The sequence below is a fragment of the Aegilops tauschii genome, chromosome 3 (assembly GCF_002575655.3).
Source record: "Aegilops tauschii subsp. strangulata cultivar AL8/78 chromosome 3, Aet v6.0, whole genome shotgun sequence".
Taxonomy (NCBI): Eukaryota; Viridiplantae; Streptophyta; class Magnoliopsida; order Poales; family Poaceae; genus Aegilops; species Aegilops tauschii.
In genome coordinates, this window is record NC_053037.3 from 590,592,957 (window position 1) to 590,618,307 (window position 25,351).

The window sequence follows — 25,351 nt, forward strand, 5'->3', positions numbered from 1 at the left end:
CCACGAGGCCCCGGACGGCCCCCGGGCTCACGAACCGGGTCTAATGCTCCCCATGGGTCCCGGTTCGTGAAGAACGGGGACTAATGGGCTGGCCAGGCCCGAACCAAAGCCCTGTTTTCTGCTAGTGAAAACATGATAAGTAACACCCGGCCTCTGGATAACGAAGATGCACACAGCCAAACACCAAAAGTCTGACAAAAAAATGAAAATAAACGAGAAATCGACATATCGGCAACAGTAGTCATATAGGACCAACACTCTACCTATGTCGAAGAAGGTGATGCGCCTATCCGGAGATTATGTTGCCACCCATGTTGGGTTAAAACCTCCTTGGCCACCCGCTCCAACCGCGTACACACCACCTTGGACAGCGATTTCGACGTACCAATGCTTCTTTGGCAACTATAGTTCATTCTTCTAGAAAATGTTCGCAAACTCATGGGCACGCAAAAATCAGTCATCAAGGTCATGAACGGCCAGGACCTGGACAGCCGCAACATCATCGTCGACGAGGCCCAGTCCCACCACTCCGGCTTCGGTGGCGGTGGCACGGCTACGATGGCTCTGGCGGCTACGGGAGAGATTGAGGGGTGGGGCCCTTCATAGCCAGCTGTCCTTTTTATCTACCAAAAATATTGAAATGCCGGAATGGACGGTCCAATCAGTGGCCGGTTAAAAAATGCGACCCAGAGTTGTCTTAAACCGTCTTTAAATGCTCAAGCTGACCGGCTACCCTCATATCTAGTCAAAATCTGGGATAGATATAGCAGGCCAGGGCGTGTCCGCCACGTCAGAACCGGCCCATGTTGGCACATCCATCTACTTCCCGTACCAAACCCTAACCACTCCACTCCACTCCTCTCCAGTCCACTCCGTCACCCAAGCTCCCGTCCGACAAACTCTGGCCTTCTCAGGCATGGCACGGAGCGGATCCGAGTCCTACGTCAGCCGATCCGTGAACTGGGACCTCATTCCAGTCGGGCTCGAGGAGGAGATGATGGCCATTGAGGAGAACGCCAACGAGGAGAACGCCCGGCAGCAGCTGGACTTGATCCGTTGTCAATCCATTGCATCCGCACAAATGGTGTGTGGATCCGACCCGAGGCAGGTCGTCGCTGCCTCGACGGAGGAGGTGCGATCTGTCTGGCATCTAAGTGTCGTGGCGGACGTGCGTCCCTTTCGTTGGCACGCCAGCGACAAGGCCATCTGTGGCACATCTGCCGAGCGTATGGTGCGTCGTGCCCACCATGCGAGGCAGAGGACGCCGGAGGCCGCAATAGCCCTCGCGGAAGATGTCAGCGAGGCGGAGTCACACACTCAGCGGATGGCCTACAACCCCGAGGATCCATCGTCGACCTCACATCGACCAACACCGTCAATGCTCTAAACTCCGACAAGGAAGAGTAGGGCATGGGAGACTACGACGCCTTGAGTCCCGTGAGCCAGTGAGTGTCCCATGTCCTACTCTACCTCCCCGGCGACCAGAGCAATACTTCGAGGGCCACAGCTGGCCGCCGAACATGGGCACGGCGGAGCCGGACAAGCTCCATTTAGATTAGGTTTCACCTTGCATGTAATAATAGGCGAGACCGGTCACTGTCAGCGGACGCGTCTGGGCGTGTCCGCGAATGTTTGAGCGGTCAGATTTGCTGTATCCGGCAATGCTCATAGGTTCTGCGATGTTCTGGCGACTGTTAGATGTCTGTTTGTGATGCTACTGCTGAATATTAGTTGGGCTACAGGCCCACTTAACAATTTCAGAAAATCCCTAAGGGCCCATGCTGTCAATTGAGTGGTGGGAAGTTTAGTCCCACATGGCTAGTTGAGAGAGATGTACACCAACTTATAAGGTGAGCTCTTCTCCCACTAGTATGAGTTGGTGTGAAGGAAGGAGAGGTGTTCCACACGCGCGCTCCTCCTCCGCCGCCCGCCTCGCCACGGCGCGCGGGCCGCGGGAATGAGCCGAGCCGATGCAATGTTTTGCCGGTCAAAATTGGAGAGTCCATTACAGACACAAAATGAATGTGAGACGTCAACGTCTGTAGGCCTCCGAAACATCGCTTCTCCAGATCCTGGTTTTTGGGGAGCGTCTTCTACGCGACTGCTCGCCTTGGTTCAACTACTTCATCTACGTCGACTACTTCTGCGTCACCTTCGTCTTCACCATGAGCACTGAGTCCGATCGTGCGGCTGCCGAGAAGGCTGCTGCGGACAAGAGGATCGCAGACGAGGCCGACGCCTCCGCTGCTGTCAATTGCTTAATTTCTCAGCAGCTACCGCAGTTCGCCATGGTTGTTGGTTCAAGAAGAAGCAGGAGGTGGTGCTCAAGCTGGCGTGATCATCTTATGTTCGGTCAAGACGCATGAAGTACGCCTGAAACGCGATTCTTTTGTATGCCGGCACGTGTGGCAGCATGAATTCTAAACTATGAATGACGATGGAGATTATTTTGTACTCCCTCCGTTCCAAAAAATTTGTTTTAATTTATCTAGATACGCATGTACCTAACACTAAAACATAATTAGATACATCCGTATTTAGACAAATCTAAGACAAAATTTTTGGGACGGAGGGAGTATATGCTATCATGAATGCCGTCATGAACTGTCGAGCAATCTAAATAGCTAGGGTTGGTATGCAAATATGTTTGTTTGTTGGAAAAATCCATCCAGGCAGACCAAATGGGTCGGGCAGTTTGGCGCATGGGGCAGAAAAACGTGGGCGGGGACGGACGTCGTGCCTACAACCGACCAAATGGGAAAAAAACTCCTGGAATGTGCACTTACCATGCCAAAATGCGAAATAAAGACATAGCTGCATTGAGGCCTTTATTTGAAAACTTCAAAATTCAAACTTTTCAGTTTTTAAAAATCTGAAAAAATACACATATAGCTAGACATAATGTGCTAAATGAGTGTAAATTTTCAGGTCAAATGCGTTAAAATGAGAGCTACAGAAAAAAGATAAATCTGGGCCTTATTAGCATATATGTATTGTTCATCCTCAAAGTATATGATTTTGTTTTTTGTGCAGTTTGCAATTTCAACTCTACACATGTGTAATTGAGTTCTGAATATTTTGAAATAAAACAATTTGAATTTTGAAATTTTCGAAATTAAGGCCTACATGGAGCTTGGTCTCCATAATGCCGCTGCTTTCTGGTTACAAAAGGTCGTAGCTAGAATTCACATGACCTGATCAAAATGCACCGTTTTCTTCGTGCTTGCACGCCCATTTTAGTTTATTCAGTTGGCATGCCACCAATGAAAAATGTCAAAGCTGTGTACGATGAAATAATTTTGAAATTTCTTAGGAGTAATATAGATCAAGCGGTAGACACATCTTCTGAAAGAGTTAGAATAAATGAATAAACGGCGTCCATTGATTGATTCAGAGAGCAGATGTTTAATCTCCTTTTCGAAAGAAAAGGAAACGTGTTTGAAGACACCCTGCAATACGGAAGACCCTTCTACTCCCGAGCACATTTTGAGCTTAGGATGAACAGTAAATTCTTAAAAAAACTATTTTTTGGGTGCAAACTTTCATAAATGTTCTCGGTGCAAGCACTAAGAACATTTGTCGATTTTTGCACCAAAAAATGTCAGAATTCTTTGAATGTTTTTACTATTTTTTTGGTTTTTACTGTTCATTAGGGAGCATATGAGCTCGCGTGGAGATACTCCGCGTCCCCTGCAATATCCTTTCAGTCTGGAATATATGGCATGAACTCTGTGTCAATATGTAAGATGTTTTTTGGTTTAGATTGGGACTCAGAAACGTCTTTCATTTTGATAGAGGGAGTAGAAAATACAGGATATATTCAAATTTCCCATGCGTGAGCATGCTGCTTTTGGGAAAGCGGCCTACCCCTCGTTGGGTGGTAGTACAAGTACCGTCGGGAGTAACTTCCACTTGTTTTGGCAGGGGTAATATGGGGAAGAAGAAAGAGAATAGGTGCTCAGACGGTCAAACTACTAGCTAGTGTCTAGGGAATATGAGAAGTCTATATATAAATGCAACGCAGGCTTAAATGACAGCTCCCTTCATAACTTTATGTCTGTGTGTGCCCTTCCAGTTCCTAGACGCTCTTTCCTCTCCATAAGTAAGACCACCGGATCAGCGTTCCCTTGCAGGTTCTTCTACAGCGCAGCAACCTCCAGCACCGGCGGTGAGATTCTTCTGCCAAGTTGTTCTTCTACTATCCTGTTTGCGGTTTATTCATGTCTTCTCTTCTTGTTTTTTAGTTTTTTAGTTTTACTGTTGTTTAGCTTTCTTTTTATTTCTGCTGAATTTCACAAACCGGTAGGATACACAAAGCAGTCATGTTGTGCTACCATGATAGGAATTTCATAAAACTGAATGTTATCTGGTTGTTAACCATTGTTTTTAGTTTTTTTTAAGAGACATCACTGATTTGATTTAGATCTGCATTGTATCCCCTGGTAACATCGCAAATAATGGAGCCCAGTGATCAACAGATCCAGTATGAAAATTATTGCTCCTATGACAGATCTGCATTTTTTGCAAACTTTCTCATTTAGTACATGGGCATCTTTTGCAAAATTATTGCTCCTACGATGGATCAGACTGTTCATCTTTGTTAGTTTTATACAGCAGCAAGCAGACGAGGCAGGGTGGCAGCGCTACCACGTACAAGGGCAGAGGAAGACGACCGTGGAGGCGACGCAGGTCACTTCGGCGAGCTGGTAACTCAGTTCTCTAAAGATCCCATGTTTAGCACGTTTTGCACTATCCAATTCATGCTGCAGCCCAAATCAAGCATGGAGGGTACATATGGTGTCAAAATCGAGCTGAGCGCTGATGCATAACGTATATATTAGATGCCTGAAACATGAAGTTCGCATATATGTTGTATTTTTCTACAAGCACCAAGTGCATGTACTATGAATCCTATATAAAGATGCCTGAAGCATCAACTTTGCAGATATTCAGAGCTCACATAAACGCAATTGTCAGTTGCATTTGTATATGTCGCATAACTTTGACTTGCAGATCCAGCATACATGCACAGCATACATTGCATAATTGTTAATAACATGCATCGAGCATACTCGGTGTCAACTTGCGAACCACAAATTTGATCACGGAAATTCGACTTCAGCAGGCACTCATCTTTACTTTTCTTCTCAGAACATTTAGTCCAAATACAAAACATTCAGTACTAGCACCCATAGTCACACTTGAAATTCAGTCCCAGCACTGAGCGCACAAGCATGCATCTGCTCATACCCCAAATTTGAGCAACAGAAGGGAAGGCAGAAGGGGGGAAATATCCCAAAATTTCAAATGTCCCATATAGGCAATATGCTTTTCACATGGGACATTTAGAAACTTAAATGCAAAGACAAGAAGGGCATAAGATCAGTGCCAACTGAAGTGGGGCATAGGCATATGATCCAAATATCATGGGCATATGAACAAATCCCCTCAAAATATTTAGGGCGTCATACTGACTGTGAACGGAGAGAGCATCATACTGATCTTGAATGATTTTAGGGAATCATTAGTTATGCAATCACATTACATATGGTTCGTTTTACAGAACATATCCAAGATGAGTAATCCATGTGAATGCTGCCGGATCAAGCTTAAGTTTCTAAGGCAGATCAATGGCAACTTCATGCACAGCCTGGTTAGTTATTTCTGTCTTTCCTAATTTCTTAGTTCAGTGGGCTGTCTGATGTTTAGAGTTTTTTTTGCTGCCTCAAACATTTTCTGCACCATTCCTTCTTGTTACAGGTCATACCAGAGTGGTTTGTGAACCAATTTGGAGGAAAGATATGGGGAACAGTCAGACTAGAAACCTCTGATGGTAACATGTATGATGTTGGAGTCACTGAGAGTATGAATAGAACAATCTTGAAGTCTGGATGGGCAACATTTGTTGACGCCAATCAAATAGAAGAGAACTATTCATTGATGTTTCGATACCTTGGGAACGCACGCTTTGAGGTTACAATATTTGATTCCAATGGTAAAGAGAATACCTGGTGCTGTTCTGGGATGAGAAATGCCTCTGGTGTTCACAAGCCAAGCTCATTTGATGTTGATAATTCTAGTAGCCGTGGTGGTACTACTCAGTCTTCAGCAAGCGAAGGATCGGATTCAGATGGAAGCCAGAAGGAAAGATCTTATTCTTCTGAAGAATCGTCAGGTTAAGACGTTAAATTGTTTACCCAGATTATTCAGTACCCTCCACCACACCTTCTCTTACTGGTGAATTGTTTTTTACAGCAGAATACAATCTATCAATAGATAATCCAGTGGAGTCAGATGATGTTAGGAATTATTATGTCTTATCAGGCAAGTGCGATCTTACAGAAGCGCAGGAGTTGAAATTACATGCATTTGTACAGAAGATTCGACCGGAAATCCCTATGCTTGTTGTACTGATGAAGAAGAGTAATGTGAGACATCATGGTGATCTGGTACGATAGTTTTACCGTACACGTTTTGTATGAACTGCTCTCCTCTGTCTGTAGCTACTTGCAGTTTCTTGGTATGATACTATCTTGGAAAGTCAGTGTTCAGGTTCTAACTATTACGAACCTCTGAAGGATATGCTTGGACAAAATGCATATACGTTACTAAATCTACGTTATTATTTCCGTATCAGTTGAATCCATGTGTGTTGGAGCAATTTAGCCTTTGTCATAGTCTTAACATCATAATTATTTAGTACTCAGCTATCATATAAAACAGCACAACTGTATCACTAATACTTCATACCTATTTTTCCATTAGGTAATACGTAAGGATTATGCACACAAGTACCTGCCATGCAAAGATACAAATATCATACTCCAGCTGCCTAGGAAGAACAAAATTTGGGAGTGCAAGTTCCAGATCAGGCCATCAGGCTCGACTGATGCTGGTCGGCGCAACCTTTCTTTGGGCGACTTTGTTGGTGACAATCTTGTTAGGGAGGGTGATATCTGCCTCTTTGAACCAATGACAAACACTAAGCAGAAAAGATTCACAATGACAGTCCACATCCTTGACAAATTGAGTATTGATCATTCCCCTGGAAGAACAACTGACATTGGCTCTAATCATGGAAGGAGATGCACCAAGATGGGCGGAGTTAAGACCAAACCACCTATCAATGGTATGTCAACACACCACTAAGATGTTGCCACTTCTAGGATGCATGTGTCACACTTCAGTTCATGTTATAATATGTTTGATTCATGTGATAATTTCTACAGGTGAGGAGTACTCTTCACAACATGAAGAGTGTGGTGTATCTGATAATTCTGAAGAATGTTCTGAGCCTCCCTTCATGTTGCCTCACAGATCTTGTCTAACACCAGCACAGGAGAACAAAGTACTGGAGAAAATTAAAGACATTGAGTCAGACTCAGAATTGCCCTTTTATGTTGCTATCATGGGCAAGATCAATGTATGTCGGGGTAGCAGCCATTACATTCACCCTCCCATCCTGGTAAGTTCAGGGACACCATTTTGTGTCACAGCCTGTCAGTTCCTCGAGTCCATCAGCATCATTTGATAAGATAAATAGGAAGAAAAAATCCCCAAGTATTGCATCAGTTCTTCGAAGTATTGCATCTGTGCTATTCTAATATTTTCCCCTTGTTATGTATGTAAACAGAACTTTGGGTTTCGGTATGCGGCTAGGTATCTTGGTGAGAAGTTTGCTGCTGGCCATCATGGTGGCAAGTGTAATGCAATCAACTTAGTACTTCAGCGGGAGGGGAAGAGCAGACCATGGCCTACCAAGCTGCGATATACACATGTCATGCGAGCCTCGAGCCAGCAGATGAGGGTTATCAAAGGATGGCCGTCTTTTGCCCGCGACAACCGCCTGCGGGAGGGGGACCTCTGCCTCTTCAAGCTGATGGAGAACGAGGAGCAGTTGACGATGATGGTCTACATCATTCGCCGTGAGAAATGTTAGCCTGAAAGCATGCTTGCTGCTATGATGATTTTGAACTTTGGGAGTGCAAAACTGTGTGTGGTAGTGTGTCTTATCTGCAAAAGGGGGAGCAGTACATTATATTGTTGGTTTCTTAGTTCTGTGAGGACTTTGTTAATTTGAGAGTAATTTGGATGGCTCAAGTTTAAACAACCTGTGATGTGTTGCCAATTGCTGATGTTTGAAGGCACTGTTTTTGAATGTGGGTTCTCGCCAGCAGCATACAAGATACTGTGCTGGGGTGAAACGGGGAATGGGTGCCATGAAAGTATTGTGGCACGCTAGAGTGCCTGTATCTTTAAAGTATGACTCTATTTAGTTTCAACCAATTGAGACGTGATCATGCAGGCGAAAAAGTTTCTTTTCAGCAAGGATGCAGGCATCAATCAGCTATATAGCATATCCAGCAGAACCCTGAAACAGTTTTGAGGGGCTTTGGTGAGGGAGCATTGACAAGGCCACGTTGGCGGCTCGTTCTGACAGCACGCGTCGTCATTCGGTAGTCTCAGAATCTCAATATAATTTTTATTATGCTTGAGATGCTTTGTACTTCCGCTGAACATTTAAAATATATCTTACCCTTTTTTGTTAAAGAAAACCTAGCATGCTGGCGCCCCCGGCTCCACCCACTCCTATGTGCTCCACGGCCTCCCCCTCCCCCTCCAGCGCAAGCCGGTCGACGAGCTCGGCTTGCTAGACTCCAACCCGTCGCCCTCCGATTAGTCCTGCCATGGCTCCCCCACCTATCGACAGGTGTTGTGCGGCTCCCCTTAGTCCTTGCCCGAGACCTTGCTTAATTTGAGATCCAATGGAAGAGCAGGCCGTAGGCAGCGTCCATGATCAAGAGGGCTAGGAGATTGTTCTTAGCCGCCGCAGCCGTAGGCAGCGTCCATGATGCTCTAATCCGTGAGGAGCCCGGTGATGGTACAGCCGCGCTCGCCGCAACGCGATGTGGAGGACGATCTCATCCACGTCGACCGTGTCGCGTAGAAACGAATCTCAGCAGTCATCGGTGATGGATCCGCCACAGGACGTGGCACTGCTGCTTAGTATAGGATCGAAAGGGGAGGCGGGGAGAGGAGGTGAGAGAGTGGAGTGCAGTGTTGACTTCGATTTATGGTTCATCCGGAGTGGGATTATTTGTGAGGGCTGGCTGCGCCAGGGTGGGCCGGTCCGACGTGATGGACGTGCTTGGACCTGTCCGGCTTTCTCAGATTTGGCAGAGTTCGAGGGTTCGTCAGCCCGGACGTCTGCAGCCGGTTTGGGAAACCCGATTGGCTCACGTTTTTGTGACTGGACATTGTTGGATCTTCTACTTGGTAAGTTTGAGGAGTTCGACTATAGATGCTCTTAGTATAGTTGTTGGGTCGTCTACTTGGTAAGTTTGAGGAGTTCGACTATAGATGCTTTTAGTATATTTTTTTCCAAGGAGGCAGGTCTCATTTGGGAGTTCGGCACAGGCCCTAAATTGTGATGGCCCGGCCCTGCACCGCATGCGGCCGTAAGTTAGTGAAAATTGTTAAATCTGATCCTTCTTCAAAATTTTAACACAAAATGAACCCGATTTCAAAATTTCTCAGAAAATGACTTATTTGCACGAGGCCTCAGCCCGTGGTGCCATGCTGTCTAGCATAGTATGGTACCCCAGCCCCAGACGTCATGCAGATGTGCCTATTTGACGAAAAAGGATCCTCTCTCCCCCGCTTTATATGTAAAGCAACTATCACCATAACATCCGAGCAAATCGATATAGATGCTCCATCACTGCACACAACACATACAGGCAGCGACACACCACCCTAACGACTACCAAGCATTCTAAAGATGCACGAAGAAGAACCGCATGAGCCGACGGAGACCATCACCAAGATGAGCAGTCCACCGAGGACAGGTGAGATGGACAACACCGGAGCTAGGACTCCAAAGACGATGCCTTCAAGAAGGTCACGACCATTGATAGCCACCACCATCTGATCCTGAAGACCATGTTTTCACCCAGAGCATCATGAAAGGAGTGGGAAACACCGCGACGGAGCTGTAGGGAGGACAAAGACGTCCACGAAAGCCACCGCCGTCGGCCAGTACACGGACTCGGCAAGTGATGGACCCCGGTGCTCATACCCCTCTGTCGCATCCTAGCTCCGCCAACCACCCGCAGCCATGACACCATAGCCATAGATGGCCACAAGGGAGCCCTCCCGCGCCGTGCACTAGGGTCTCGCCGCCAGGGCCCGACCGGGCAACAGGCGCACACATTGAACCGCTGCCGCGTTGCCCCCCCCCCCCCCCCCCCCGCCGCCAGCGAGCCACGACAAGGGAGGTCGTCCGCGACCCACAGCACCAGGGGCGGATATGGACACGCCACCGCGAAGCAACAGCCGCCACCACCAACCTCCAGCCTGCACCACCTCCATGCCACCCGTCGCACGGTCGCCACGCCACCCTCGCCGGCCAACTCCAGAGCGCCGCTGCGCTGGAGTGCCTGGCACCGAGCGTCACATCCTGGCCCGAGACTTTCGGCATGGGTCGCATCCCCCGCACGAGGAAACGAAGGAGCCAGCCGCCGGCGGCGATGACCGGGCTTCGCCCGTTCGCGCCCCTGGTGGCGGCGAGGGGAGCAGGCTCGGCGGTGACACTAGTGTTGGCCTCCCGGACGCTCGCGGGAGGAGGGGAAAGCGAGGTGTATCGGGCATTTTGGATCCAATGAAAAATCAGATGTGGCCATTTTATGATATATATTTTTAAAACCGGTCTATTTTGTGCTAAATTTTCAAAAAAGGCCCAAATCTGTCAATTTGCACCGCGAGTTGCTCCTCCCCTGCCAGCCGACGCAAGCATTCCACCTGCCGCACCTACATCTAACACTCTGACCGCTTCCCCTCCGGCCGCTCGGATGATCGGCGGCGGGATAGACACTGGGTGTCGTGCTCTCCATCCTGGGCCCGACGGCCTCGGACGCATCAGCCGTGGGGGCAGGGATCTCGCTTCCATCCCGACCCCGCGCTAGCTCGTCGTGCCCCTTTCCCCATCCCAGCGACTCCAAACGGTGATGATTCGGCTGCGCTGGGGCATCGTGGATGGGGACGGTCGGCGGGGAGGGCCAAGGGTGGAAGCAGAGTCATGCGCGGCGGGCATTCGCATCCTCCTCGTATTTTTTTTCTTCTCCCACCTACCGGCATGTCCATGGTGGATTATCTCATAGTAATATACTGTAGATTGGTTCTGTCTGGAATCCTTGCATAATACCAGTGGAATCTTTCGGATTGCAGGCAATGACACCCAGTAGCCCGAGTATGTGACTAGAAATTATTCACTGGTTCTATTACGGTATTAGCTGGTACTTGTCACTGCTTTAGTCGATAATTGGATAATATGGGAGGCAATTATATGCATCTTTTTGAGAAAAATAATCAACAATAATACTATTCGTCATTCAGGGTGTAGAATAAGTTATTCTTCGCCCCAAGTAATTTTACGGTCGTTTCATACATAAATTACATTCAAAATACAAATAGTTATATTCATATTGGTTTACTACATAAAATTTGGCATAAGAAAACAAAAATATAGCTCATAAGACCAGAAAAATTGCATTTAATATATATTTTACACTATGTTTTTACATTCGTAATTTTACGTATCAAAAAATATTTTTTACGGCGACTATATATTTTCTTACGGATTCTCTTTACGTATGAAATAAGACAAAATTTACGGAACCTAAAATTACGGTGCTTTGATATTAAATTATAGGGGATGAAGAATTATATATATCTTTACCTAATAATAAAGCAAATTGGGTTTCTTTCGTCCATCATGGCATTTTTCAGAAAAGTCTCTCTATTTCAGAGAATTCAACCCGCAGTCCTGTTTTAAGTTAAAACAAATCGTTATTTTCGTATTTTACACAAAAGTTCCTGTCTTTTCTTGAAATCAACCCGCCGTCCAGATTTAAGTCACACCCAAACCGTTATTTTACATTTTTTCAAAACCCCCTGATGTTTTAGGTAATTCATCCGCGGATCATATTTAAGTCAAACAAATGCTTTTTAAAATCATTCATATATTTTAAACCGTAACTCCGATTTGAACATGTTATATATGAAATTTGATTAGAAAAATATTTAGAATATGAATATGAGATTATTTTTACCTGTTAAGTATTTTTAAATATCATTTTGGAATATATTTGAGTCAAACCAAATGATTTCCTAAATTATCTGTATCTTTTAAACCATAAATTCGATTTTAACATATTATATATGAAATTTTACTAGAAAAATGTGTGGAATCTAAATATGATGTTAACTTTACCTGTTAAATATTTTTAAAATATTGATATGGAAGCAAACTTATAATTTATAGCGCAAGATCCTTTTTTTTCATACCGGCGGCGATCCAGATTGCAAATAAACACCCCACTATAACCATATAGGGAAAAGAAAACATCGATAACTGCACATGCATACCTCTGAAAAATATCGCAGGGGAAAACAACAGATTTCACATCGCGAGAGTGAGAGAAAGCGAGCGAGCGAGAGAGAGAGAGAGAGAGAGAGGGAGAGGGAGGAGAGAGGGAGAGAGAGACGCCTTAGGATTAACCATATTCAACACACGTTTTTTTTTTTGTTTTGTGTGAACACCGAGGCCATCGCCGGCGAGGGTGAGAAGGAGGATAAGCGGTAACACAAATATGATGCCCCGCAAAAATAAAGGGGATGGACCTATTGTGGTCTTGAGTGATGATTGTTGAGTTAAGAGCGTGTGTTATGTTTTCTCTCTCGTTGCAACGCACGGGCTCTTTTGCTAGTGTGTGTGTGTGTGTGTATATATATATATATATATATATATATATATATATATATATATATATATATATATATATATATATATATATATATATATATATAGGGCGTCGGTCTATTATGATAACACCCCTTAAGACCTTATTCTGCTAACACCTCACCCGACGTACAGTGCCCAACGCATACCGAACCTCCCCACCACCCACGACCCAACCCACCTCCACCACTTCCTCCTTCTGCCTCGTCCCCAACTTCCCCCCCAACCCGCCCCGCACCCGTGCTCCACCCCGAGCCGCCGCCCCTACTATCCCCACCTTCTCCGACGCACACACGCACCCCACCCTAGCCACCATCTCCGTCACGGCGTGGCCCACCCGAGCCGCCGTCCCACAATCCCCACCTTCTCCGACGTGGCCCACCCCACCTGAGCCACCACCCACCCTTCCCACCTTCTCCGGTGTGGCCTGCCCCACCTGAGCCATCGTCACACTGTCCCACCTTCTCTGGCGGGATCCTCCTCCCACCCCTGCCCAGCCACCAACCCCGGCCGCGCGACCGCCAGATCCGGTGGGATCCTTCTCCCCGTGCATCGCAAACAGAGGTGATGTGGCCCCTCACCCCGGCCCCCCGAGCCCCTCCCCGCGACGGCGCGCCCCGGTGGTCGCCGAATCCGGGCGCCTCCATCTTCCAAAGGTCCACGACTTTGCCCCTACCTTGTTTTATTTACCGGATCCGGCTTCCGTCTCGCCCGTGGGCACCTACGGCCGCCGCGTCGACCAGGGGAGAAAAAGGAGTACGCCCCCATTCCCTTCCCCATCGAACTGCATCTCCGCATGTACAGTGCAGACGCCCTGTCCTCGTCTAGATCGGGGCCATGGCTGCCTCCCCCAAGCTCCTCCTTCCCTCGCCGGCGAAAGAGCACGAGAGTCATGCTGTAATTTTTTCTGGCCAGAGCCGCCGTTGACCGCAGTGCAGTCCACATGTGTTCTGATTGAATTTTGTTTTTTGCATCGGCTGCAGTTTACTCAAGCAGAGAAGTTCACTTTCTTCTTGAAAGGTTTTGTGCAGCTCATCGCCGGCGGTAGCGTGCGGTTTTGATTCGAGGACCGTGCAGTTTGATTCTGAGTCAGGGAGTCACGCCGCAGCGCCTCTAGCCGTGCGTCTCCTTGCTGGGATTTTCCTGTATGAGGGCCACCCGACAAGGCGGACGAGTCTGCTGTCTCTGTCCAAGGCGAGGATGGCCACACGGTGAGGTGCACGCCGACCTAGAGTCTACCTCGGGCGTGTGGTTTCGGTGCTGCTCCTCGTTTTTTTTTTTTGAATTTTGCCATGCAGTTTGCTGTGAAATGTTTGTGTTTTAATAATAGGTGCAGTTTGTTGTAAATCCCTCTGTGGTTCACTTTGTGTGAAAAGGAGAAAAAGAAAAAAATTGCATTGACATTGAAGTGCGATTTTGGTCGCATGGTGGTACATTTTAGGTGGTTATCCAGTGCGGGGTTGCTACCTCTTGAGCACTGCGTTGGTTTTCCCTTGAAGAGAAAAAGGGTGATGCAGCAAAGTAGCGTAAGTATTTACCTCAGTTTTGAGAACCAAGGTATCAATCCAGTAGGAGGCCACGCACGAGTCCCTTGCACCTACACAAACAAATAAATCCTCGCAACCAACGCGATAAGGGGTTGTCAATCCCTACACGGTCACTTACGAGAGTGAGATCTGATAGATATGATAAGATAATATTTTTGGTATTTTTATGATAAAAATGCAAAGTAAAGAAAGTAAAATAAAAACGGCGCTAGAAATAGCTTGTTGTCGGGAGATTAATATGATGGAAAATAGACCCGGGGGCCATAAGTTTCACTAGTGGCTTCTCTCAAGAGCATAAGTATTTACGGTGGGTGAACAAATTACTGTTGAGCAATTGACAGAATTGAGCATAGTTATGAGAATATCTAGGTATGATCATGTATATAGGCATCATGTCCGAGACAAGTAGACCGACTCCTGCCTGCATCTACTACTATTACTCCACACATCGACCGCTATCCAGCATGCATCTAGAGTATTAAGTTCATAAGAACAGAGTAACGCTTTAAGCAAGATGACATGATCTAGAGGGATAAACTCATGCAATATGATATAAACCCCATCTTGTTATCCTCGATTGCAACAATACAATACGTGCCTTGCTGCCCCTACTGTCACTCGGAAAGGACACCGCAAGATTGAACCCAAAGCTAAGCACTTCTCCCATTGCAAGAAAGATCGATCTAGTAGGCCAAACCAAAATGATAATGCGAAGAGACTTGCAAAGATAAACAATCATACATAAAAGAATTCAGAAGATTCAAATATTGTTCATAGATAAACTTGATTATAAACCCACAATTCATCGGTCTCAACAAACACAACGCAAAAGAAGATTACATCGAATATATCTCCACAAGAGAGGGGGAGAACATTGTATTGAGATCCAAAAAGAGAGAAGAAGCCATCTAGCTAATAACTATGGACCCGAAGGTCTGAGGTAAACTACTCACACTTCATCGGAGAGGCTATGGTGTTGATGTAGAAGCCCTCCGTGATCGATGCCCCCTCCGGCGGAGCTCCGGAACAGGCCCCAAGATGGGATCTCATGGGTACAGAAGGTTGCGGCGGTGGAATTAGGTTTTTGGCTCCGTATCTGGTAGTTTGAGGGTACGTAGGTATATATAGGAGGAAGGAGTACGTCGGTGGAGCAACAGGGGGCCCACGAGGGTGGAGGGCGCGCCCCCTACCTCATGGCTTCCTGGCTGATGTCTTGATCTAGGGTCCAAGTCCTCTGGATCACGTTTGTTCCGAAAATCACGTTTCCGAAGGTTTCATTCTGTTTGGACTCCGTTCGATATTCTTTTTCTGCGAAACTCTGAAATAGGCAAAAAACAGCAATTCTGGGCTGGGCCTCCGGTTAATAGGTTAGTCCTAAAAATAATATAAAAGTGTATAATAAAGCTCAGTAATGTCCAAAACAGAATATAATATAGCATGGAACAATAAAAAATTATAGATACGTTGGAGACGTTTCAAGCATCCCCAAGCTTAATTCCTGCTCGTCCTCGAGTAGGTAAATGATAAAAACAGAATTTTTGATGTGGAATGCTACTAGGCATAATTTCAATGTAATTCTTCTTAATTGTGGTATGAATATTCAGATCCGAAAGATTCAAGATAAAAGTTCAATATTGACATAAAATTAATAATACTTCAAGCATACTAACTAAGCAATTATGTTTTCTCAAAATAACATGGCCAAAGAAAGTTCATCCCTACAAAATCATATAGTTTAGTCATGCTCCATTTTCGTCACACAAGAATGCTCTCATCATGCACAACCCCAATGACAAGCCAAGCAATTGTTTCATACTTTAGTAATCTCAAACTTTTTCAACCTTCACGCAATACATGAGCGTGAGCCATGGATATAGCACTATGGGTGGAATAGAATATAATGATGGGGGTTATGTGGAGAAGAGAAAAAAGGAGAAAGTCTCACATCAACGAGGCTAATCAATGAGCTATGGAGATGCCCATCGATTGATGCTAATGCAAGGAGTAGGGATTGCCATGCAACGGATGCACTTAGAGCTATAAATATATGAAAGCTCAAAAAAAGAAACTAAGTGGGTGTGCATCCAACTTGCTTGCTCATGAAGACCTAGGGCACTTGAGGAGGCCCATTGTTGGAATATACAAGCCAAGTTCTATAATGAAAAATTCCGACTAGTATATGAAAGTGACAAAACAAGAGACTCTCTATCATGAAGATTATGGTGCTACTTTGAAGCACAAGTGTGGTAAAAGGATAGTAACATTGTCCCTTCTCTTTTTTTCTCTCATTTTTTTGGGCCTTCTCTTTTTTATGGCCGTTCTCTTTTTTTATTCCTCACTTGGGACAATGCTCTAGAAAATGATGATCATCACACTTCTATTTATTTACAACTCAATGATTACAACTCGATACTAGATCAAAGTATGACTCTATATGAATGCCTCCAGTGGTGTACCGGGATATGCAATGAACCAAGAGTGACATGTATGAAAGAATTATGAATGGTGGCTTTGCCACAAATACGATGTCAACTACATGATCATGCAAAGCAATATGACAATGATGAACGTGTGATGATAAACGAAACGGTGGAAAGTTGCATGGCAATATATCTCGGAATGGCTATGGAAATGCCATAATAGGTAGGTATGGTGGCTGTTTTGAGGAAGATATAAGGAGGTTTATGTGTGAAAGAGCGTATCATATCACGGGGTTTGGATGCACCGGCGAAGTTTGCACCAACTCTCAATGTGAGAAAGGGCAATGCACGGTACCGAAGAGGCTAGCAAAGATGGAAAGGTAAGAGTGCGTATAATCCATGGACTCAACATTAGTCATAAAGAACTCACATACCTATTGCAAAAATCTACAAGTCATCAAAAACCAAGCACTACGCGCATGCTCCTAGGGGGATAGATTGGTAGGAAAAGACCATCGCTCGTCCCCGACTGCCACTCATAAGGAGGACACTCAAAGAACACCTCATGTTTCAAATTTGTTACATAACATTTACCATACGTGCATGCTACGGGACTTGCAAACTTCAACACAAGTATTTCTCAAATTCACAACTACTCAACTAGCACAACTTTGATATCACTACCTCCATGTCTCAAAACAATCATCAAGCATCAAACTTCTCTTAGTATTCAACACACTCATAAGAAAGTTTTTACTAGTCTTGAATACCTAGCATATTAAGATTATTTAAGCAAATTACCATGCTATTTAAGACTCTCAAAATAATCTAAGTGAAGCATGAGAGATCAATAGTTTCTTTAAAACAAATCCACCACCGTGCTCTAAAAGATATAAGTGAAGTACTAGAGCAAAAACTATATAACTCAAAAGATATAAGTGAAGCACATAGAGTATTCTAATAATTTTCGAATCATGTGTGTCTCTCTCAAAAGGTGTGTACAGCAAAGATGATTGTGGTAAACTAAAAAATAAATAATCAAATCATACAAGACGCTCCAAGCAAAACACATATCATGTGGTGAATAAAAATATAGCTCCAAGTAAAGTTACCGATGGAAGTAGACGAAAGAGGGGATGCCTTCCGGGGCATCCCCAAGCTTTGGCTTTTAGGTGTCCTTAGATTATCTTGGGGTGCCATGGGCATCCCCAAGCTTAGGCTCTTGCCACTCCTTGTTCCATAATTCATCAAATCTTTTACACAAAACTTGAAAACTTCACAACACAAAACTCAGCAGAAAATCTCGTGAGCTCCATTAGCGAAAGAAAACAAAAGACCACTTCAAGGTACTGTAATAAACTCATTATTTATTTATATTGCTGTTAAACCTACTGTATTCCAACTTCTCCATGGTTTATAAACTATTTTACTAGCCATAGATTCATCAAAATAAGCAAACAACACACGAAAAACAGAATCTGTCAAAAACAGAACAGTATGTAGTAATCTGTAACTAACGCAAACTTTTGAACTCCAAAAATTCAGACAAAATAGTACGACCTGGAAAATTTGTTCATTAATTAGCAGCAATTGGAATCAATATTTTATCACGTTCTGGTGATTTTTAACAATTGTTTTTGTGAGCAGAAAGTTTCTGGAATTTACAGCAAGATCAAATAACTATCATCCAAGAAGATCCTATAGGTTTAACTTGGCACAAACACTAATTAAAACATAAAAACAAATCTAACCAGAGGCTAGAACAAATATTTATTCCTAAACAGAAGCAAAAAGCAAAAAACTAAAAATAAAATTGGGTTGTCTCCCAACAAGTGCTATCGTTTAACGCCCTTAGCTAGGCATAAAAGCAAGGATAGATCTAGGTATTGCCATCTTTGGTAGGCAACTCTTTAATAAGACACCTATCACCCTTAGGAGTTTCTTTATTTTTATTAATTATATCAAACTCCTAGGCACAAAATCAAAAAAATCATTTGTAGCAAATGGTTCCTTAATGATAGCAAAAAGATTGGGATGAAAACTTATAGATTTGAGATCCGCAATTTCCTTACTAGAGGATTCACCCTTGTTTTTAGGAACATACATAAGCTTGGCAATTTTAGTTGGAGGACTTAGAGTATTCTTTATGGAAGAAAAAGCGGTTCCCAAGTTGGTAATGATACCCTCAAGTTTTTCGATTCTAGCGGAATCTTGATTTATTCTTTTATTAACTACGGGTTCCTTCTCCTTAATATTTTTCAAAGTGACTCCTACTTTAGATCCATATTGGGTAATTTGGTTGTGGATCTTTTTATCCAAATTTTCAATTAACTCAACGGCAGCAACTTTATTTTCAATAATTTCAAGTCTTTGCATTACATGCTCCAAAGTTAACATAGTTCCATTAACCAAAAGAGGTGGTGAGCCGATCAAATCTATCATAGAATTATAAGAATAAAAAGTATGGCTACCCAAGAAATTCCCTCCGGTAATGGTATCAAGGATATATCTGTACCAAGGAGTAGCACCTACATAGAAATTGCGGAGAAGAACGGAAGTAGATTGCTTCCGGGTAGATCTATTTTGAGCATTGCAAATTCTATACCAGGCGTCTTTTAGATTTTCTCCCTCCCTTTGCTTAAAATTTAGAACTTCATTCTCGGGAGACAACGGAGAAGATAGGGGACTAGCCATAACGACAAAGCGAGCGGTAAAGAGGCGAACGGAAAAGAGAGGGCGAATAAAACGGCAAGGGTGAAGTGGGGGAGAGGAAAACGAGAGGCAAATAGCAAATAATGTAATGCGGGAGATAAGGGTTTGTGATGGGTACTTGGTATGTTGACTTTTGCGTAGACTCCCCGGCAACGGCGCCAGAAATCCTTCTTGCTACCTCTTGAGCATTGTGTTGGTTTTCCCTTGAAGAGGAAAGGGTGATGCAGCAAAGTAGCGTAAGTATTTCCCTCAGTTTTTGAGAACCAAGGTATCAATCCAGTAGGAGGCCACGCACGAGTCCCTTGCACCTACACAAACAAATAAATCCTCGCAACCAACGCGATAAGGGGTTGTCAATCCCTACACGCTCACTTACGAGAGTGAGATCTGATAGATATGATAAGATAATATTTTTGGTATTTTTATGGTAAAGATGCAAAGTAAAGAAATTAAAATAAAAACGGCGCTAGAAATAGCTTGTTGTCGGGAGATTAATTTGATGGAAAATAGACCCGGCGGCCATAGGTTTCACTAGTGGCTTCTCTCAAGAGCATAAGTATTTATGGTGGGTGAACAAATTACTGTTGAGCAATTGACAGAATTGAGCATAGTTATGAAAATATCTAGGTATGATCATGTATAGGCATCACGTCCGAGACAAGTAGACCGACTCCTGCCTGCATCTACTACTATTACTCCACACATCGACCGCTATCCAGCATGCATCTAGAGTATTAAGTTCATAAGAACAGAGTAACGCTTTAAGTAAGATGACATGATGTAGAGGGATAAACTCATGCAATATGATATAAACCCCATCTTGTTATCCTCGATGGCAATAATACAATACGTGCCTTGCTGCCCCTACTGTCACTGGGAAAGGACACCGCAAGATTGAACCCAAAGCTAAGCACTTCTCCCATTGCAAGAAAGATCAATCTAGTAGGCCAAACCAAACTGATAATTTGAAGAGACTTGCAAAGATAAACAATCAGACATAAAAGAATTCAGAAGATTCCAATATTGTTCATAGGTAAACTTGATCATAAACCCACAATTCATCGGTCTCAACAAACACACCGCAAAATAAGATTACATCGAATAGATCTCCACAAGAGAGGGGGAGAACATTGTATTGAGATCCAAAGAGAGAGAAGAAGCCATCTAGCTAATAACTATGGACCCGAAGGTCTGAGGTAAACTACTCACACTTCATCGGAGAGGCTATGGTGTTGATGTAGAAGCCCTACGTGATCGATGCCCCCTCCGGCGGAGCTCCGGAACAGGCCCCAGGATGGGATCTCCCCGGTACATAAGGTTGCGGCGGTGGAATTAGGTTTTTGGCTCCGTATCTGGTAGTTTGAGGGTACATAGGTATATATAGGAGGAAGGAGTACGTCGGTGGAGCAACAGGGGGCCCACGAGGGTGGAGGGCGCGCGCCCGGGGGGTAGGCGCGCCCCCTACCTCGTGGCTTCCTGGTTGATGTCTTGATGTAGGGTCCAAGTCCTCTGGATCACGTTCGTTCCGAAAATCACGTTCCCGAAGGTTTCATTCCGTTTGGACACCGTTTGATATTCAACAGCAATTCTGGGCTGGGCCTCCGGTTAATAGGTTAGTCCCAAAAATAATATAAAAGTGTATAATAAAGCCCAATAATGTCTAAAACAGAATATAATATAGCATGGAACAATCAAAAATTATAGATACGTTGGAGACGTATCAGGGGTGCAGTCCAGCGGCGTGCGGAGGGCAAAGGCACAGGGGCGCGAGGGCACAGTCCCGCGGTAGGCGACGCAGTAGTCGGATTTTCAATTTGACTTATGTTTATTGTACAGTGCACCTGCTCTATCTATGGCGTATAGCTCGGCGTGCACTGCAGTTCCTGGTTTCCTTGCTTTCTTTGAGAAAGATCCCGTGCGGTGCAACTCACAAGTCATGACAAAATGGTTACTACTGAACTGAAGTAATATAGTTGCGTTTATATTTGTGTGTGTATACTATTGAAGTTTAGTTTAATTTACACGCGCAAAAAGTTTCAGGGAGCAAACAGTGATTAGCACATTAGCTGTGCAATTCTTATTTGCAGAGAAAGAAGTGATCGGTGGAAGAAGACCAATAAGAATGGCTAGCCACTAGAGATGGTCTAGTCTAGTCCGGCTGGGTCCCCCGTGGTTCATACTTTGTTTCTTCGGGGGAAAACGCAATGGTTTGTGCAGTGCGCTTGGTTTTGTGGCCGGTAGCTATTAAACTTGTTTTAGAATAATCACAAAAGTGCTTCTGCCTCTCGATGTCGTAGCCGTGCAGTCCGGTAGCGCCCCATTGTAGTTTGGTATTACTTTTCTTGCAGATAGGTGTCTTGGTGCAGTTTGGCTCGATTGGCAATGCACTTCGGCTGGTTTGTGGATGCAGGTTTCTGTGTGCACTGCTTCTGTTAAAGAATGATATGTGAAAATTTGTAGGGACTTGTTCTGTAAGAAAATGTTACCCGGGATGTTGTTTAGTTTAAATTCCTTTGTGGTTCATTTTGTAAAACGAGAAAAAAGAAAAAGAAAAATAAGAAATGGATATGTATGTTTTGAAGCTGAGTTTGTTGTCTCACAAAGTTTGCTATAAAACTCCTCTGTTGTCCACTTGGTAAACACAAAACAAAAAAGATCTCAAAATGAAGCTCGCTTCTATATTAGATGTAGTTCACTCGCTTAGTCCCTGCGGTCCACTTGCTTGGTCAACGCGCGTAAAACATTTAATAAGTATGAAAAAAATACAACAAAAACTCATGAGGTTCACTTTTGATAGTGTTGCGGTTCATTTTCGGGAGTGTTGCGGTTCACTCTCGTTCATAAAAAAGTTGAAAAAAAGACAATAAAAACTTTTGCGAGAAAGTTTATGTCTGACAAAAAGAAATCATGAAGTTCAGTTGACTGCCTGCTGCAGTGCGGTTTTCCGTTTGAAGCAGTGCGTTCTTCTGTCCGATGAAAGGTCCAGTCGCTTGGTCAACGCACGTAAAAAATTAATAAGTATGAAAAAAAAATACAACAAAAACTCATGAGGTTCACTTTTGGTAGTGTTTCGGTTCACTTTCGGAAGTGTTGCGGTCCACTCTCGCTCAAAAAAAAGTTGAAAAAAAGACAACAAAAACTTGTGCGAAAAAGTTTACGTCCGACAAAAAGAAATCATGAAGTTCACTTGACTGTCTGTTGCAGTGCGGTTTTCAGTTTGAAGCAGTGCGTTCTTCTGTCCGATGAAGTACACACGATGATTTTGGTCTCGCGAAAAACAGAGTGTCCGCTTTTCGGTAAATTAAACTCCTCTTAAACCGTAAGGAATTAGAGAGAGTGTTCTACATGAAAAAGTTGCATCTCGTCGATATCTTTCCAACGACATATCATTTCAATCATTCCGACTAGCGGCTTATAAAAATTTCGCGAAAAAGGCCGTTGCCACTCGTCGTCCGCCGCACGATTTTCAAAATTAACTTAAAACTGTAAGATCTCAAAACCATTTCTACATATGAAAGTTGTGCCTTGTCCATAGCTTTCCAACGACGTATTACACGCCTCGTTTTGACAAACGTTTAAAAAACTGGAGCGAAAACAGTACCGAAAATTTGAATTTTTTTGAAAAACAGAATTCCGCGATTTACTAAATTTGAAACTGCTCTTAAACCGTAACGAATTAGAGAAAATAATAGATATGAAAAAGATGCGCCTCGGCGATATCTTTCCAACGGTGTATCATTTGCTTTATTCCGAAAAGCGGTTTAGAAAAAAAGGCGAAAAACGCTCACTGCCACTCGTCATCCGCCGCACCATTTTTGAAACTGCTCGTAAACCAAGAGGAATGTCGAAAAGTGTTCAACATGGCGATGTTGCGCCTAATCAATAGCTTTCCAACGTTATATTACACGCCTTGTTTCGATAAACGGTTAAAAAACTAGAGCGAAAACAGTACCAAAAAAACTCTGCGTGCAGTTTTTTGCGACGGGAAGTTCACTCACGTGAGTACTGCAACACACTTGGTTCAAACAATGACGTGCACTTGCGTTGAGCATGCAGTGCGGAAGTGTTATCAGAATAGTTATTCTGCTAATATTAACAGAATAGACCGGCTGTGTATATATATATATATATATATATATATATATATATATATATATATATATATATATATATAGTTACTATTCATCACCCAGGGTGCAGAATAAGTTATTCTTTACCCGAGGTAATTTTACGATCGTTTCATAAATAAATTACGTTTGAAATAAAAAATAGTTACATTCATCTTGATTCACTACGTAAAATTTGGCATAAGAAAACAAAAATATAGGTCATAAGATCAGAAAAAATGCATTTTATGTATATTCACACTATGTTTTCACGTTTGCAATTTTACATAACATAAAATATTTTCTACGGTGACTATATACTTTCTCATGATCTATTTTTATGTATAAAATAAGATAAAATTTACGGAACGTAAAATTACGGTGCATTGCTATTAAAATAGAGGGGGTGAAGAATATATATATTCTATTCAGCATATCATGCTCAATTAATCAGTTGGACTCTGGATTATATAACTGCTGGTAATGTCTTGGTTGTGTACAGTGATTTTCATTAGCTACCTTAGCAGGATGTAAACATCCGGAATCGGTTCTTACCATGCTGCTTTCTAGATACCACTAATGAAGCTAGACACATCTTCTGAAACAAGTTACAATATAAATGAGTCAACGGCATGCATTGATTGATGTAGAGACCAGATGTTTACTCTCCTTTTCAAAAAAAGAAGACACATACAATATCCTTTCAATCTGGAATAGTTTGTTTTTAGAAAAGAAGGAAGCACCCCGGCCTCAGCATCTGGGTAATGCATACGGCCATTTTATTTATTATTCACAAAGACCTTACAAAGTAATACAACAGTAAGCCCGAGGCCACCATCTAGACGACACCTGTCGTTACTCCTATCCTCTTGATGAAGGTATGCCGAATGTCCGGGCCAAATACCAAACAGACATCACACGAAAGCCTAACATCTAACGCCAGATGCCCCATCCAAGCCACATAGGCGGGACTGGGCAACACTCCGGTCCGGCGCACTCTCAGTGAGTAGCACACACACGCTGCAAAGGACCGTCACCTCCGTCTTCCATTGATCCATCCTCAAAGCATAAACTGGCGCATCGACCTTGTCAGGCCTCTCTGCCATCGACGCCACCACGACACCAGACAACGTTGACCTCCTGCGCGTGTCCATCACCACACATCTGACGCCAAGCCTCCACTGCTCAATGCGGCCGAGAACCGCCGCCATGAATATATAGAAAGAAACACCGCTCCACCGAAGAAGCCGTCCGCTGGTCCCTCGAGCCCGAGTGCATCTCCAAGAATGCCGCCCTCAAGGGGGTAACGACACATGATTGTCGCGTCATCCAATCAACTGATCTAGGGTTTTCCCCAGAGGTATTGGGCGGGGTTGGGAGCTTCACCTCGATGATGCCTTCATGAAGGAAACGATATTAAGGGCATCGTCATCACCGGCTCCGGCCAACGACCGAAGACCAAGTTTTCACCCGGATTCGTCCCAAGAAATCCACCCGACAACCTGTGCACTGTCTCGACCGCCTTCAAAGCCCCAGATCTAGCAGTCTAGATCCGGCGACCAACCGCAACAACAATGCCACCGTAGGGGCCCTGGCGCACTGGCCACTGCCTGAGTGTGCCACCACTGGAGCCTGGGAGAAGGGCTCCCACCCCACCTCGCCAAACGGCGAGAGCCGCCGAGATGGATCCCGCACGCTCGTCACCGTCTCCGATCTGAACCAATCCATAGCAAAAACCACGAGATCGCCAACGCAGATCCGCCTTGG

General features: G+C 44.2%; 2 protein-coding genes across 2 annotated transcripts; both read left to right on the forward strand.

The window, feature by feature from the left end:
* Nucleotides 1-1,456: 1,456 nt before the first annotated feature.
* On the forward strand, nt 1,457-6,180 carry LOC141020756 (uncharacterized). Its single transcript, XM_073495696.1, has 7 exons — nt 1,457-1,573; nt 2,046-2,291; nt 3,654-3,741; nt 4,076-4,212; nt 4,618-4,689; nt 5,564-5,653; nt 5,761-6,180. The coding sequence occupies exons 1-7, from the start codon at nt 1,457-1,459 to the stop codon at nt 6,178-6,180; spliced, it is 1,170 nt and encodes a 389-aa protein (XP_073351797.1).
* LOC120962035 (B3 domain-containing protein Os03g0619600-like) lies at nt 5,783-8,158 on the forward strand. Its single transcript, XM_040385830.3, has 4 exons — nt 5,783-6,449; nt 6,766-7,129; nt 7,230-7,465; nt 7,634-8,158. The coding sequence occupies exons 1-4, from the start codon at nt 6,399-6,401 to the stop codon at nt 7,937-7,939; spliced, it is 957 nt and encodes a 318-aa protein (XP_040241764.2). The 5' UTR covers nt 5,783-6,398; the 3' UTR covers nt 7,940-8,158.
* The last annotated feature ends 17,193 nt before the right edge of the window (nt 8,159-25,351 follow it).

Bases quoted from the DNA above. Each gene is read 5' to 3' on its own strand.
- LOC141020756 (XM_073495696.1), top strand. From the start codon at position 1,457: ATGTCCTACTCTACCTCCCCGGCGACCAGAGCAATACTTCGAGGGCCA. The intron at 3,742-4,075 runs GTAAGATGTTTT...GTGCCCTTCCAG, and splicing joins CATGAACTCTGTGTCAATAT to TTCCTAGACGCTCTTTCCTC. The intron at 4,690-5,563 runs GTCACTTCGGCG...TTCGTTTTACAG, and splicing joins CGACCGTGGAGGCGACGCAG to AACATATCCAAGATGAGTAA.
- LOC120962035 (XM_040385830.3), top strand. From the start codon at position 6,399: ATGCTTGTTGTACTGATGAAGAAGAGTAATGTGAGACATCATGGTGAT. The intron at 7,130-7,229 runs GTATGTCAACAC...TAATTTCTACAG, and splicing joins GACCAAACCACCTATCAATG to GTGAGGAGTACTCTTCACAA. The intron at 7,466-7,633 runs GTAAGTTCAGGG...GTATGTAAACAG, and splicing joins ACATTCACCCTCCCATCCTG to AACTTTGGGTTTCGGTATGC.